The sequence below is a fragment of the Neophocaena asiaeorientalis genome, unplaced genomic scaffold, assembly GCF_003031525.2.
Source record: "Neophocaena asiaeorientalis asiaeorientalis breed wild unplaced genomic scaffold, Neophocaena_asiaeorientalis_V1.1 scaffold703, whole genome shotgun sequence".
Lineage (NCBI taxonomy): Eukaryota > Metazoa > Chordata > Mammalia > Artiodactyla > Phocoenidae > Neophocaena > Neophocaena asiaeorientalis.
This window is the reverse complement of record NW_020174434.1, coordinates 3,510,744-3,525,900: the sequence shown is the minus strand read 5'-3', so window position 1 is coordinate 3,525,900 and position 15,157 is coordinate 3,510,744. Positions and strand designations below refer to the sequence as shown.

The following is a 15,157-nucleotide window of genomic DNA, read 5'->3' as shown; positions in this document are numbered from 1 at the left end:
GGCTGCGCGAGCACAACCGCCTGGCCGCCGCGCTCAAGGCCCTCAATGCGCACTGGAGCGCGGACACCGCCTACCAGGAGGCGCGCAAGGTGGTGGGCGCCCTGCACCAGGTGCGCGCAGGGGCCTCGCGGGCGCCCCGCGAGGGTGGGTGCGGGGGTCTGGTGGGCCCCCCGCCTGGGCGCTCAGAACCTTGTGGGTGGACACCCTGCGTCGAGATTAACCCCGCTCCTGTCTGAAGCCCTGCGTCCCTGGCGGTCCCGTGGGAGCTGCTTGTCTGCTCAGGGGCTGGCGGTGATTATCCCACCAGGAGGCTGACCGCAGTAGTAACAGGCACGGCTCCTCCGGCCTTCCCCGGATATCCAGACCGTTCTAAGCGCTCTGAGGGTTCTAACTCATGTAGTCCTCATGGCGACCCTTTCAGATGGGTGTCCACCAGTGATTTTGGTATTTTGATATTATGGAGAGAATGAAAAGAAACACAATCTGTATGAGATCTGCAAATTAGCAAGTTAAAGTAAGGATTTATTATGATATTTTTCATCTCGACTCAGAGGATACTGGGTGGAGTGTCAAGTTGGCCAATTATAACGGAGCGAAGTTGGAAAAATTCCTTACGTCCATCAAATAACCTTACTAAGTCCGCTGGTCTCACAGGGCTGTTATGAAGGTGGAGTGCTTTGTTTTAAACCAGTGGTTGCTAGTCATGTGTCTCTGATCCGGGTGCTACAGCAGGCCCTTGATAGCATCCCTGTATCCCCTCAGTGACCCTGTAAGTCCTGTTTTACAAAGGAGGAAGTTGGGTCTTGTCCGAGTTCTCACAGGGACCACATGATGGGATGGGCCATCCCCAGGCACTGCCTGTCCCTTGCCCACCTTTGGTCCACCGTGGCCCAGCCACGCAGGAGTTAGAGCAGAGGCTACAGAGCCCTGCTGTGCCCGGCGCCACCCCATAGATGTTGGTGGGTTAGGGGACTCGGACGTGGTCCAGGAGAGGCTGGGCAGCAGTTGGGGGCTTGTGATTCCTCCGCCGAGGAAGGACGTCAGTGTTTTAATACCAGGGTGCTTTGGGCAAGCCCTGGCCCGGATGAGTGGGCTTGTGGAGTGTGTGCGCGTGTGCTTGCATGGCGCGGTGCGTAGACTATAACCCGGGCATCTGATACACAGTCTGCCTGCTGCCTGGATGAACACTGCAGTGTAGTGTAAATGAGCTGACGGCTGTGAACACACAGGATGGATAAAGTTAAGATAGAAGGACACAGGAATCTGCGAAGGGGGATTAGTGCAGCATGGCCAGGAGTCTTGCGATGGTTTTCAGTAACAATCAAGGACCTCATCCGTCAGCCCTCACCGGACCCCCTTGAACAGAGTGGCCTGGCCAGTCAGGAAGCGTTAGGATGAGGTCCCCGCTTCCGAGCCGTCCTTCCCCCTCAGCAGGCTCACTGGTGAAATAAGTCCCGGGATCATTCCTCTTTCCGGCTTGCTGTCACCACCCAGATATGCTTTGTTTTGGTTCCCTCTGTGCCGCTCCCCTGAATGTAAGCTCCAGGGAGACAGAGATTCCCTATTGTTTAATGGCTTCCGGGCACCTGGACCCAGCCTGGCTCTAAGAGGTGCTTCCCAATGTGAATTCATGAGTGAAGACCAGATCCCAGGAACAGTCCCGGGAGCCCTGCCCTGCTGCCTCCCCGAGAGCCGGGACGTTCCTTAAACTTTCTTTAAACACAAGAGCTCAGTCGGCACAGGGGCCTGAGCTGAGCGGCTGGATCTCAGATCCACGTGGACCCTCCCGGAGACGAGGCTCCACGACCACCGTGTGCCCCTGCAGTGGGGAAGGCGGGGTGGTTATCTGGGTGCACGCGGCCCTAGACTCGTACATTAGAGGTGCTTGCATTCGAGAATTCTGAGAACACCTGCTGGCCTGGAAATAACGTCATGTGGCACCTGTGCTTCTCAAATAGTGAGATAATAAGTACGGCCGTGGCCCTGAGAAGCGGCAGGGAGGAGTGCTTCGCTGGGCCGTGACTGTCCCAGCGCACGCGGCGGGTGAGGAACCGCCGCGAGGGTTTCAGCATCGTCCTGGCAATTCCAAAGGAGGGTTAGGGCCCCGCCGATCAGAGTGAAACGGTGCTGCAGCCCTCACCCTGGGGAGAGATCCAGGCTTTTCGGCAAAATCGCCTCCAGTTACATTTCAGCTCAGATCGCGAGAGACTGGTGATGGGGGCTGTGCTCCAAGGTCGAGCAGGGATGATGTGTGGGGTGGACTGCAGGGTGCCCTCTGCTCTCTGAAGCAGCTGCTTCGGGGGCAAGGGGAGCCTTGCCAGCCTGTGACGGCAGGCTCTGCGTCCTCCGGGATCACAAGTGGAGCCTGAGTTAGGGAGCGGGGGAGGGGCCGCCACTAAAGTTTCCACTCGAGTGTGAAGCTGTCTCGTGTCCCTGGCGGAGAAGAGAGAGGATCTCCCGTCTGCTGGGGGCAGAAGGAATCAGAGCCGAGCGCTGGTGGGAGTGGAAGTCGCTGCTGTGTCCCCTCGCGGGGTGGGGAGAAGGCACGGCTGCAGCCCCGACTGGTGGTGGGAAAAGCTGCAGCGTCTGAGGCGGTGGCTGCTTCTGTGTGATCACATCCTAACTCTTCCCGAATGCCAGTCGGGCACGTGGGTGTTTTGCTCGGATCCTTGAACCAGCTCAGGGATGGCACCTCAGTCTAGAGACCCCAGCCAGGCCCCTGCTCCAGTCAGCCCAGGTCTCGGAGGGGACGGCACGCAGCGGTGCGAGGGGCTCCGTGGGCCCTTCATCTAGAGGCCGCGGCCTCCGCTGGCCTGGGAAGTACCGGCTTGTGCACTTAGAAGACACACTCCGTCGTTTGGAAGGGATGGCCCACAAGGACGCAGATGCTCTGTTGTCACCTTCATGTTGTTTCTGAGAATGGTACGTGTTCCCTTCCTACACTCATAAGCTGAAATTCAAGACCTTTCCCTCTAGGATAGAATCTTTCCTACTGGTTTATATTCCTCATTTAGATGTGGCTTATGGACCCAAATATTCTCTTAAATACCAGACAATTCGGAAGGGAAAAAAGGAATAACACAGGGATCTCAGCCCCTGCTTACATTTTAATTCGTGGAAGCCATTCCGACCGTATATGATCTTTAGGTTGTGTATCATTTCCTTTAAACCTGGGGACAGGTAGTTACCCATGCATGGATGTATACACTATATACGATATATGCATCTTCTCCGTATAATGTCTATATATGATACCACATGTCTGATACGTATAAAGCCATACAGTATATAATATATACATGTACTCTATAGAGTGTCTATATAAAATACCATGTATCTAATACATATAAACCCATGTATATTTTTTATTCTCACAAAAACTCAAAGGAAGAGGTTTTTCCAGCAGAGGAAACAGGTTCAGAGAGGTCAACCTCCCAGAGTCACGTAGCTGAGAAGGGGGGGATATGGGGTTGCAACTCACCTTGGTCTAAATCTTCAGCCTCTGATGACCAAACCCAGCGAAGGGACTAGATTTCTGATTTTTGCTTTAGGTCCTGGTGTTAACGGAGGGCTCGTGGGTGAAGTGGGAGTGAAGGGGGGCTGATTGTTGGACAGAAACCTTTTCATGTTTCTGAAAGAGTGCAGGGGGGCAGCAGCCTCCTTGGTTCGTCTTCACGCACTGAGGGTCCCCCTCATTTTACGTGGCCTGGCCTGGCCTGGAGGGTGTCTGGGGGCATCTCTGACATGCCCTGTACAACCCCGTAAAAGCCGAGAGCTCAGGACTTTTTTTGGAATAGGGGGTGTTCCTGTACCTGCTCCCCTGCTTCCCTGTGCCCCCAGATGACAAGACCCCCGGTGACAGCTCTGGAGATGCAGCAGCCCCCAGGCTTGTGCGGGAAGAAGCCCCCCAACCCGGCATCGCTCTGACTGAGAGCCTGCATCCAGCTAGGGGCTCCACTGCCCCGGCTCCCACCCACTCTCCTTTCTCCGCAGATCATCACCCTGCGGGATTACGTCCCCAAAATCCTGGGCCCCGAGGCCTTCGCGCAGCACGTGGGCCCCTACAGGGGATACGACCCCGCCGTGGACCCTACGGTGTCCAATGTGTTCTCCACGGCCGCCTTCCGCTTCGGACACGCCACAGTCCACCCGCTGGTGCGGCGGCTGGACGCCCGCTTCCAGGAGCGCCTGGGGCTCCTGCCGCTGCGGGATGCCTTTTTCCGGCCCTGGCGGCTCCTTGAGGAAGGTGCGCATCCCTGGGCCACGCTTGGGAGGGGGAGCCAGGTGTGCGGTCACCTGCCCGCTGGCCGGAGGTGCTCGGGTCAGCAGCGGGCATGGAGAATATAAATGCATCCACAGAGGTTTGAAAAGTGATCCTGTTCATCAGACGCTTTCCCTGGGGTTTGTGAGTCTCCAGAATCCGCAGGGGCGGCCCCGGGCTCCCTCAGCCAGGCTGGGGTTTGTTCACTGGTCTAGGCTTTAGACTCAGCAAACACCTCCTTCAACTGTGACGTTTCTGCTGCTGAAAAACAAGCACAAAACCTCCACACCTGAGGCTCCTCGTTTCCTTCAGACACACGTCAGGGTCCGGCCCGTTGGGGCCCTGACGGGGCGAATCCACCACGAGGCAGCACCCTAAGGGCCCAGGAAACTTGGGAACCCCTGGAGGTGAATTCCTGAGATTATGGGAGGCTTTTGTGCAGAACCAGCGTCGTTTACGATCTGAGACCGTGTTCTGTTTCCCCAAGACTCACCTGAGAAAGCACATCCCTCCTCTGTGCTGTTTCCAGGTGGTGTGGACCCCATCGTGAGGGGCCTGCTGGCGACACCAGCCAAGCTGCAGGTGCAAGACCAGCTGATGAACGAGGAGCTGACAGAGAGGCTCTTTGTGCTGTCGGACTCGGGGACCCTGGACCTGGCATCCATCAACCTGCAGAGGGGCCGGGACCACGGCCTGCCAGGTGGGCCCTCCCGGTTCCTTTCCTGCGGGAGCTGCCAGATGAGCTGCTGTTCTCATGTATCTCGGACCTACTGCCAACGTCTGAGAAACGGCTTTGAAAGCCTCTGTACCCCTCGCATTCTAACTGGAAACAGGGGATCCTTTCCTCTAGTTCTGTTTAGTCTGAGCGCAAGCCCTCCCCCGCCAGTTTTCTGTGTCCCGCTGCCTCAGCGCCCTGTGGGGAGCTGGCCCGGTCGTAATGCGTTTCCTTGTGTCCACGTGTCGATGCGGCACTTCTGTCGGGGGTCTGCTGCGTCTGAGGCCCCGGGCATAAAACGAGACCCAGTCTTGCCAAAAGGACCGCGGACGGCAGAGCACATAACCAGAGAGGAAATGACAGGGAGCCTTGGCGAGCTTCTGGTCAGACCCAGATGGCGTGTTAGGCTGGGGTTCACGCGCCATGAGGAGGGTTGGAGGTCTGGAGGAAGCGGGCCCCGAGAGCAGTGGGACGCGGAGGGAGAGGATGGGGGACCAGCGGCCCAGCAAGCCGGAAACCAGGAGGGAGCTGCAGCCCAGAGTCACACAGACGTGGTCCTTTCCGTGGCTCTCCCTGTGTGTGCGTGTGTGTGTGTGCGTGTGTGTGTGGTCTGTATGTGCATGTCTGTATGTCTGTGTGTCTGTGCGTGTCTGTGTGTATGTGTGTATGCATGCGTGTCTGTATGTCTGTGTGTCTGTGCGTGTGTGTGCCTGTGTGTGTGCGTGCCTGTGTCTGTGTGTATGTGTGTCTGTGTGCCTGTGTGTGTGTGTGTGGATGTGCGTGTGTGTGCCTGTGCGTGTGTGTGCCTGTGTGGAAGGAGGGGTGCTGGTGCCTGTGCTCCGGCCGCTGCCGTGGGAACGTGGACATGGCCGGTGAGCGCTGGCCTCACTGCTCAGCAGAGATGAGAAGTGGGTAAAAGTGTGACCCACTCAGGTGTGTAGGGTTCAGCCTGGTCCCCAAGCACGATGCCTGGCTGGTTGTGAGCAAACTCTCAATAAGGCCCTGCCGCCCGTGCTGGAATATTCCGACAGGGAGGTCTGCAGGCTGTGGGGCGGCAAGGTGGATTTGAGGCGGGGACCCTGTGGCCACAGCCCCAGGTCTCGATGGCCCACAGCTGGCGGGGTGGGTGGGGAACGTCCGGATCCCGAGTAGGGCGGCCTCGGCCCTCTCCCCGCACAGGTTACAATGAGTGGCGGGAATTCTGCGGCTTGTCCAGGCTGGAGACCCGGGCCGACCTGAGAGCCGCCACCAGCCACGGGAGCGTGGCCGACAAGATCCTGGACCTGTACGGGCACCCGGCTAATGTGGACGTGTGGCTTGGGGGCTTAGCCGAGAGGGTCCTCCCCGGGGCGCGGACCGGCCCGCTGTTTGCCTGCATCATCGGAAAGCAAATGAGGAACCTGAGGGACGGGGACCGGTAGGTGCCCGGGACAGGCGGGGGCGCAGGGGCTGTTCGGTGCTGACGGCGTTCCCGCGCCGGAAGCGGGGCTTTATGTGGTGAGAGGAGCGCTCTGTGGCCTTCGGGTCAGCAGCTGTGGGCTTTGTCAGCGATGCAGCCTCTTGGGAGGAACGTGAGACAGTTTCCCAGAAGCTGAATTCCCCGGCGACGGGGCCAGAGGAGAGCCTGCGGGGAGGGGGCCTCAGGGCACGTCCTGCAGGGCAGGCGCAGAGCCCTCCTGAAGGCTGGGTTCTGTCCTCGTCACTCTTGTCGTAGAGGCAGCTCTGCACCCAGGGAAAATCAGTGCAGCCGAGCGGGTTAACTGGGTCCCTAAATGGAAAGAACGGTCCTCCCGGCGCCGTCCGGGCCTCTCTCCTCCCCTGGGCGTGCCCGGCCTCCGGTGCCGCATGGCGTGGGCACAGAGGGTGGGCAGGCGTGGTCGGCGTGGCAGGAACCGGGCTCTCACGTGTCCTCACGTCTGTCCTCCTGGAGGTTCTGGTGGGAGAACCAGGCAGTGTTCACGGAAGCCCAGAGGCAGGAGCTGGGCCGGCACTCTCTGTCCCGCATCATCTGCGACAACACCGGCCTCTCCCGCGTGCCACGCGATGCCTTCCGGGTTGGGACGTGGCCCCAGGAGTTCGAGTCGTGCGACAGCATCCCGGGGATGAACCTGGGCGCGTGGAGGGAGGCCCCTCCTCCAGGTAGCCGCGAACCGGGAGCATCTCTCCTACAGGGTCAAGGACAGGGTCTCCTGGGGGTCACAGCTTCTGAGAGAAGCTGCTTCAAATCCTCTCGGGGGTAGGAAAGAGCCTCCCGCCCTGCTGGGTCCCAGGCGCGACCTCCTCGGCGGGGAAGGCGCAGGTCTGAGGCGAAGCCCCCCTCGGCCCCTCCTGGGGACCACACTGGCCTGCACCTGCCAGCAGAGCAACTGTGTCTCGGGTCCCAACCTCGGGAGGGTCGGCCGACGGTGAGCTCCCCTGGGGTCAGAAGAGGAGAGGGGCTGAGATCCAGCCTGCCTTGTGCAGCGAGGACCGTGGTCGCCCTCAATTAAAGCGGTTTCGTCGTGGTGGGTGGGGAAGCCTGGTCACGGCCGATACATGGGGAAGGGTTAGAGGCGTGACTTTGCCGCAGGGGGTCAGTGCTGAGAGGGGCCCCGTGCTGTGTCCCACCTGGAGGGAAGGAGATTGCTGACGTGAGCCCCTTGGGAGGCCAATCGGGGGATGCAGCCCCAGAGGAGGGCGAAGAAAGGGGTCCGGCGTTGACTGTATGTACCTGTCAACCTGGCCCAGAGGATGCCTGTGGCTTCCCGGACAAAGTGGAAGACGGGGACTTCCTGCTGTGTGAGGAGTCTGGAAGGCGCGTGCTGGTGTTTTCCTGTCGCCATGGATTCCAGCTCCACGGGCCGGAGCAAGTTGCCTGCACCCGCCGAGGATGGGATTCCCAGCCTCCGGTCTGTAAAGGTCAGTCGTTAACAGGTGTCTCTTCGTGGCTTGACCCTGGAATCCGCATTTTTCAAATACAAATTAAGAATAGATGTCCTTGAAAAATAAATAAGCTTCAAAATTGTGGACCACTTTACTGTGCACCTGTAACTTATATAATAGCGAATAGAATCCCGAATAGCGACTGTCCTTCAATCTAAAGAGACGCTGAAGGAACCCCCAAATGAAAACACACATAAATGTCATTCAACCAAAGGTGTCTCCGAGTATAATTATCTTCCAGGAACTCTCTGGGTGGAAATAAAGTATCCCCTCCCCCGTGGCCCATGTTCCTAAGTCGATGTCTTCGTAGAAAATGAAGCACCAAGACGGTCACCTCACGACACGCCCGCGGGGTGACCAGGGAAGGACAGGAGGAGGAAGAGGCTAGAGCTTCAGGGAGGCCTGTAGGAAGGAGCTCACAGAGCCAATGCGCCAATGAAACACGAGTGTTTCCACAGGAGGCATCAGTAGAGCAGGCCCCCCACCTGTGGTGGCCCGTTTCCGGGGAGACCTCAGCAGGCCCTGCCTGCTCTGGGCCCCAGTCTGCCTACACCTGGGAGGACCCGGAACAGGGACCAGGCAAGCAGAAGCAGGAAGCCTCCCTCGTCCCCTGGGAGAAGCTCCCTCACGTTTCCCTCTAAGCTGCACGAGGAAGACCCTAGAGGAGCAGGAGACGGACTCATGCAAGAATCGGGCTGGTTTACAAGAAATGAAAACAGGGCCCAACTTGTTCAGTTCTACAGTTTCGATTTGGGAAGATGAAACAATTCCAGAGATGGGGGGTGGTCATGGTTGACGACCACGTGATCGTACTTAATGCGACCAAAAGGCACACTGACAAATAATTAAGATGGTAAATTTCATGTTATGTATGTTTTACCATAGTAACAAAGTTTTCACTTCAATTCTGGGGACTCCAAAATGGGTCCTGGAAAGTTACAGAGGCCACACCCGCCTCTAGACTCGGAAGAGTACAGGAAAAGCCCAGGAGAGGCCGGACCCCCCAGGACCCTCAGGACTCAGCCCGGGGCACCAGGCTCAGGAAGGTCCCGGCCGCTCCCTCCAGGTGTGAGGGAAGGACAAGGAGGCAAAGAAGGAGGGGCTCCAGGGTGACATCCAGGCCACCACCTGGAGGAGGGCGGACGGCACAGGGAGCTCATCGGGAGAGTGAGGGTTTGAGGGAATCTACGGCCAAATCCAGCACGCTGGGCCAGAGAGCCCTGGTTAAACGGTAAGGCAGCCTTCACACACCCAGGTCTGCACCAGGAGGACGTGGGCTGCAGCTGAGCGGGCACCCCACACATCTCCTTGGGGTTTGGGCGTGAACGACGGTGGACTTGAAGCAGAGGGGGCCGGGCAAGGCCGCGCAGAGAGTCACATTCCAGGAGCCTCGCGTGACAGGAGCCCGACCGTCCTGGACCGCGGTGGCGTCCGGACGCGCCTCTTCTGTCCATCAACCTCCTCCCGATACTTATGTTCTGTAGACGGTCCCGCAGGAGCAAAAGTAGGACAAATCTGGAAGTTTTTAGTGCTGTTTCCACTTAGCGCTGGTGCAGAATTGAAACATCCCTGTTGCCCAGGGCTGTGGTCCTGGTGTCGGCGGGGCAAGGACACGAGCCCGGATCGGGGGAGGGGGTGAGAGCCCTGCGTGCTCCAGGCGTAAACGTCACGTGTGTGCCTTCCGTCTTTACTGAATAAACCCCTGGACCTTTTATGCTGCATCATGCTGGCTACTTGTTTTAGCTATTTATGACCCCGAAGCTCTATTCATAGGGGTCCACAAAGTACAAATAAAAAAGGAGAAAAGCTTAGAACCGGAGAGTAAAGGAAGGTCAGCGCCTCGAGCTCACCCGCTGCCCCTGGATACACCCTGACGCCCAGCTCAGACTGTCTCCCCCAGGGAGGCCTTCTGTGCCCTAGCAATGCTCCGAACGATGCCAGCATTGCTCTTCTACTCCCAACGTCCTCCCACCTCCCAGTCAGCTCCCCCACCTCCTGTCTTTTTCTAACGTAATTTTTCATACTAACAGCTAACCGCGCCCTGAAAGCATGTGCAAGGCACGTGTCAGTACATCACTAAGGAAAAACGCGAGTTACAGAGCTGTGTGGATAGTGAGAACCCACTTTCCAACAAGCAGTGGGTCCTATTTATTTCGACATTGATAAGCGTCCCATGGAGACAGGAGCTCCTTAAGCTCGGTCACGTGGGCACAGCGAGATAGGACCAGGGAGGAGGGTACTGACTCTGTTTATAGAACCCTGTGTCTTTGTCTGGACACATCGATAATTAAGGCAGGATATCTTTAACGTAAGTATATGACAGGAAGCAGGATGAGGGCCACCCCCGGTACAAATGCACTCGCTCCTTTACACAGATATTTTTCGCCTGATCTGTGCCTCTACTAGAAGTTTCTAAGCCAAGAATTGCGAGAAAAAAATGACTCTGGAATGTAGCAGGGAGGGAATTTTACTTCCACTGTGAATTGATGTGACAGAAGGGCTGCAGCCCGTCCTCAGCGGAATCGCTTACCTGCACGTCCATGGCTGCAGAAAGGGCAGCGACAGCTTTTAACTGAACATCTAATCCACAAAATCTAAGGACACTCGTTCTCTCTTCTCTGCTCAAATCCTGCTTAGCCCCCAAAATCATCAGATTAAAAAGAATAATGAGCAAATGAGTGTGATGAGTCTCTTTCGAGGGCTTTAAAGTCGTGAATCCAGGACGGATAAAGAGCAACGTGTCCGTGGCTTTTCGCTCCAGTTATTGCCGAGAGGTTCTGTAATAAACGAGCACAAATAAATGTTTCTGCACCTACAGGGAGAGTGAGGTGTGCCGTCGGCACAGACGTGCTTAGGGAAATGGAACATCGTGCAGATGTTTGTAGCTGGGCCCGGGGGTGTGGTCTTCAGCTCTCCTTGGGAGGTAACCTGTGCCGGTAGGAGCAGCCACGGCCATGGTGCAGACTGACGTGGGGATCTGGGGACACACAGGCTTGAGACGGGCCTCACCACCCGTGTGGGGCTGCCACACATTCTGGGTGGACTCCCCGGACCAGGAGACCAGACCCTACAGTCCCCGCTCTGGCTTCTGATGGGAAGAACCTGACCATGGAGTGAAAGGGGTTGAATTCTGTCCCCACAAAAGGTATGTTGAAGTCCTAAACCTCAGGACCTCAGATGTGGCCTTATTAGGAGTAGGTCCTTTGCAGGTACAATCAAATTCAAATGAGGCCATCAGGGTGGGCCCTGGTGCAGTAGAACCGGTGTCCCTCTAGGAGGAGGACAGGCACAGAGGGAAGACGGCCACGTGAGGACGGAGGATGGGAGAGATGCAGCCAGGCTGAGGAAGCCGAGACGCCAGCAGCCCCGGGAGTCGGGAGAGACCGGGAATGATGCTTCCCTCCAAGTGAGCTCAGGGCCGCGTCTGGACTTCAGGCCTGCAGAACTGGGAGAGAAGGAACCTGCTTTGTTTTAAGCACCCTATCTGCAGTCCAGTGTCCAGGATGGAGTGAGGGGCTCGGCCAGCAGCAGAGGCTGAGCCCACGTTCACTTCATTCCCTCAGAACAGGGACCACCTACGAGGACACGCGCGTGTGGCGCTTGCTAATGTGATGTGGCTGGACAGCATGCATTCAGGACACATTTCTTCCTTTCGCACTCTGCTGCTTCCTTCCTGAAATTGGCCAGAAAAGATAGCACGTCATTTGGAAACAGGAACCTGGGGTCCGGTCGTGGTTATGGGTTCCGACAGAAGGAGACCGCAGGGGCCGCACACGCTCCTTGTCTGGGAGGACTCACCACACCCACCTGCTCTGCGGGCCTGGGTGTCAGGTCCCGGCTCCTGGCGGCACGGCCGGTGTTCTCCCAGCGGTGGGTGGAGGCCCAGGCCCAGAGCCGGCTGTGTGGCTGGAAGCTGTCTGCTTGGGGTGGGCGGACTCGCTCCCACCGGCCCTCACCCGCCTCCTTCCCACCCACTCTCGAGTCCCACCCGGGGTGGAGTCCTCCTCAGTGTGGAAAGCACCAGCGGCCTCCAGGGGGAACACGTGCCCGCGTCTGAGCGAGGCCGCCGGCCTGTGTGGCCTGAACCTCCGGGGACCTGCCTCACGCTCGGGCCCTCGCAGCACCTAGCAGAATTTGAACGAACAGGACTGAGTCTGGATCGGCACTGGCACCAGAGGGATTGCGGGCCTGAGGCGGCCACTGGGGACGGGCCAGGAGAAGCAGTCAGGCCAGCGGGGCAGAGGGTGGCCACGGGCCGGGCTGTCTCCTGAGTGGCCGAAGGGCCGCTGTGAGCAGAAGTGGGGAGGGAGGGAAATGCCCGCGGGACATCAGGGGACGTTCTCTTTTCAAAGGTGCGGGGATCCAGGGGAGACGCAGCCCCGACATGGGGTGACGTCCCTCTGCCTCCTGGACACGGGACAGAGCTGGGAGGGGCCGGCCTCGTGGGGAAGGGAATCAGGAGGCTGTCCCTGACCTCTCGTCGTGTGTGCAGACATCAACGAGTGTGAAGACGTGACGGAACCCCCGTGCCACGCGTCCGCCCGGTGCAAGAACACCAAGGGCGGTTTCCAGTGCGAGTGCACCGACCCCTACGTGCTCGGCGAGGACGGCAGGACCTGCGTGGGTGAGACCACGGCCCTCGGGCATCCAGGCTGGAAGGGGGTGTCAACATACAGGCAGGGATGACCGAAGGGTCACCCTCCGGCCATGTGTGTCCGCGCTGCCACGGCCTCTGATGCTGGGTGAGAGCAGGGAGCCAGCCGGTTCGTACCTGAGGCTAGATCGTGTCTGAGACACAGGACCACTGTGAAACCCTGGGCGGGGCGGGCTCGCTCCAGACCCTCAGCTAGTTTCACACCCCCCGCCCCCCGTGAATTATCTCCGGGAGGGAAGCACGAAGCTTGATCCCCATGTGCAGAACAGAGAGGGTAAGTGGCTTGCTCAGGGTCACACAGCCACTCAGCTGCAAATCTAGGAATCATAACTTGGCTTCCAGCTCCTGTAAGAAAAATTTTAAGAAAAGAATACTAAGAAATCTATTTCATAAGCGGTCATAAGAAAAATCATGCACCGGGACCTGTTACAATGGCAAGACATTTTATTAAAGCTCCTGCAGTAGGAAAAGGAGAGCTCAGTACAGAGCAGAGCTCAACTCCAAGTACAGCAAAGACAGCGGGGGATGCACAGCCCACGGGGCAGAGCAAGGAGGTCTGTGGAAGGAAAATTACCCAGAGGAACTTGGTTTCCAGGGTCAGGGATGCTCGGTGGTGGCTGGGGGTTGGGCTAGGGTTTGGGGAGGGCGCACTGGCCACTGCCCTCAGCCGGGCAGGCTCACCGGCTGGCTCTGTCCTTGCTCCAGACTCCGGGAGGCTCCCGCGGGCGTCCATGGTCTCCATCGTGCTGGGCGCCGTGCTCGTCTGTGGCCTGGCAGGCCTCACCTGGATGGTGGTTTGCAGGTGGTAAGTCCCTGCTTTTCAGCAACTTCCGCTCCTATGGGCCCGGCTGGAGATGCTGCTTCTTTATTTTTCTGAAACCAGTAGAGAGCACCGGCGTCCAAACCCACCTGTCTCCAGAGCTACTTCGTTCAGTGTTAGCCTTTCTGGCTCTTTCATTCTGCCCCAGGTAATGAAAGTGGGGTGACCGTTCGTACACATTAGGGGGTGTTGAACACCTGTGGGTGGAGATTCGGGGATATTGGATTCTTGGTCACGTTAAATGATTGTATTGAAAGTCTCTTTCGTTAGGAGTAAAGGTTCTTACAAAGGGTTCTCAGAGAAAAAAGGTCATCCCTGGATAAAAACCTATTCTTCATTTCTCTCCCCTCCCTCAAGAGCAAACTCTGGGGAAATTGGGAAATTGAAAGGTGAACTTTTATGTTAAAAATGGCACAGCCGTTGAGGCCTTTGGCGTTCGGATCTGCACGTTTCTGGGGGTGAGAGCCGAGCCAGGGCTTCCTTTGGGGGACTTCACTCCGTCCCCACCCTTCGCTGCTGCTTCTCATCTGCCAGGTCTTAGGAATCAGACCCGGCGCTGCTCGGTTTTCAAACGTGTGCAGTTAATAGAGACCACGTGGACGCCACTGTGGGCCAGCAGCAGACCCAGGCCCCGTCCTCTCTGGCCTCTGAGCTGGGCTGACCTTCTGGAACCCTCGGGCCGCTTCCCCTCTGCCCAGCTGCAGAATCCCTGGCTCTGTGCCTCAGGCGCAGCGCCGGCCCCGCATCCATCCTCACGTCACCCTGACCTTCTGCTCCCGGGTAGCCTTTGGTTCACGTCCCGTCTTCCTGGTGAGCTCAACGCTTCACACCCCCTGTCGTTTCTAGAGACTCCTTGGCACGTTCAGAACTGCCAGCTGCTGGACCCCAAAGGGAATGTCCCCCCGTGGAGTTGCTCATCTTACAGGAATGGGTTTCTAATACTCAGAACCCTGGACCTCAGTGATCAGGTCTCAGGACTGACATCACGCCTTGTGATCAATAATTGAGTCTCATCAGTAATTGAGGGTCATGGCCTTTTCGTTTATTCCGAGAACCTGGAAGGGGGACTTCTGTGTCTGTGACCCCCCCGGTCCTACTCTGCCCCCTGCCAAGATGCAGTAGTAAATCCGGGTCCGTTTCTTTCATACTCCAGGACGCTCTCTGCCACCCAGACTTCAGATGACACAAGGCTGTGATCTCCAGGTGAATGACATTTAGGTGACACACTTGCTAATGGACTCACAGCTTCTAACTGCGCTAATATCTGCCATAGTTCAGATGCCACGGAGAAATTCCTTCTCCAAATCACAAGCTTGTAGAACAGCCGCAAGTCACGTGTCAGATACACCGAGTAATTCTGGTCGCTGTCTCAGTCTTCCTTTCCATGGCGAGCACTCATTATGGGCTGATGGTGTCCCCAAAACTCATGTGTTCAAGTCCTAACCTCTAGTATCTTGGAATGTGACCTTATGTGGAAACAGGGTCATTGCAGATGAAATTGCAATTGGATGAGATCGTGCTGGAGCAGGTGGGTCCTAACCCTATAGGACTGGTGTCCTTATAAAAGGGGAGCTGGGACACAGATCACGGGGAAAGGCCAGTGAGCATGGAGACAAGAGACCTGTGTGACGCCCTAGAGCCAAGGCTGACCCAGGCGTCAGCAGAGCGGCAGGAGGGAGCAGGGGACCTCACAGCCTCAGAGGAACCAGCCCTGCCCACACCTGGGCCTCACGTCTAGACCCCCAACTGTGAGAGAGCTGGTGCTTACTGTTCACACCCTCCAGC

At 57.7% G+C, this 15,157-nt stretch overlaps 1 protein-coding gene across 1 annotated transcript in view; it reads left to right on the top strand.

Annotated features, from left to right (window-relative positions):
* Positions 1-13,361, top strand: part of TPO (thyroid peroxidase) — a 32,284-nt gene extending 18,923 nt beyond the window's left edge. Inside the window, 7 exon segments of the mRNA XM_024756929.1 lie at positions 1-110; positions 3,994-4,246; positions 4,791-4,961; positions 6,156-6,393; positions 6,907-7,115; positions 7,704-7,874; positions 13,258-13,361. The exon segment at positions 1-110 is cut by the window's left edge and continues 105 nt beyond it. Coding sequence (XP_024612697.1) covers positions 1-110; positions 3,994-4,246; positions 4,791-4,961; positions 6,156-6,393; positions 6,907-7,115; positions 7,704-7,874; positions 13,258-13,361 — 1,256 coding nt within the window.
* Positions 13,362-15,157: the final 1,796 nt, after the last annotated feature.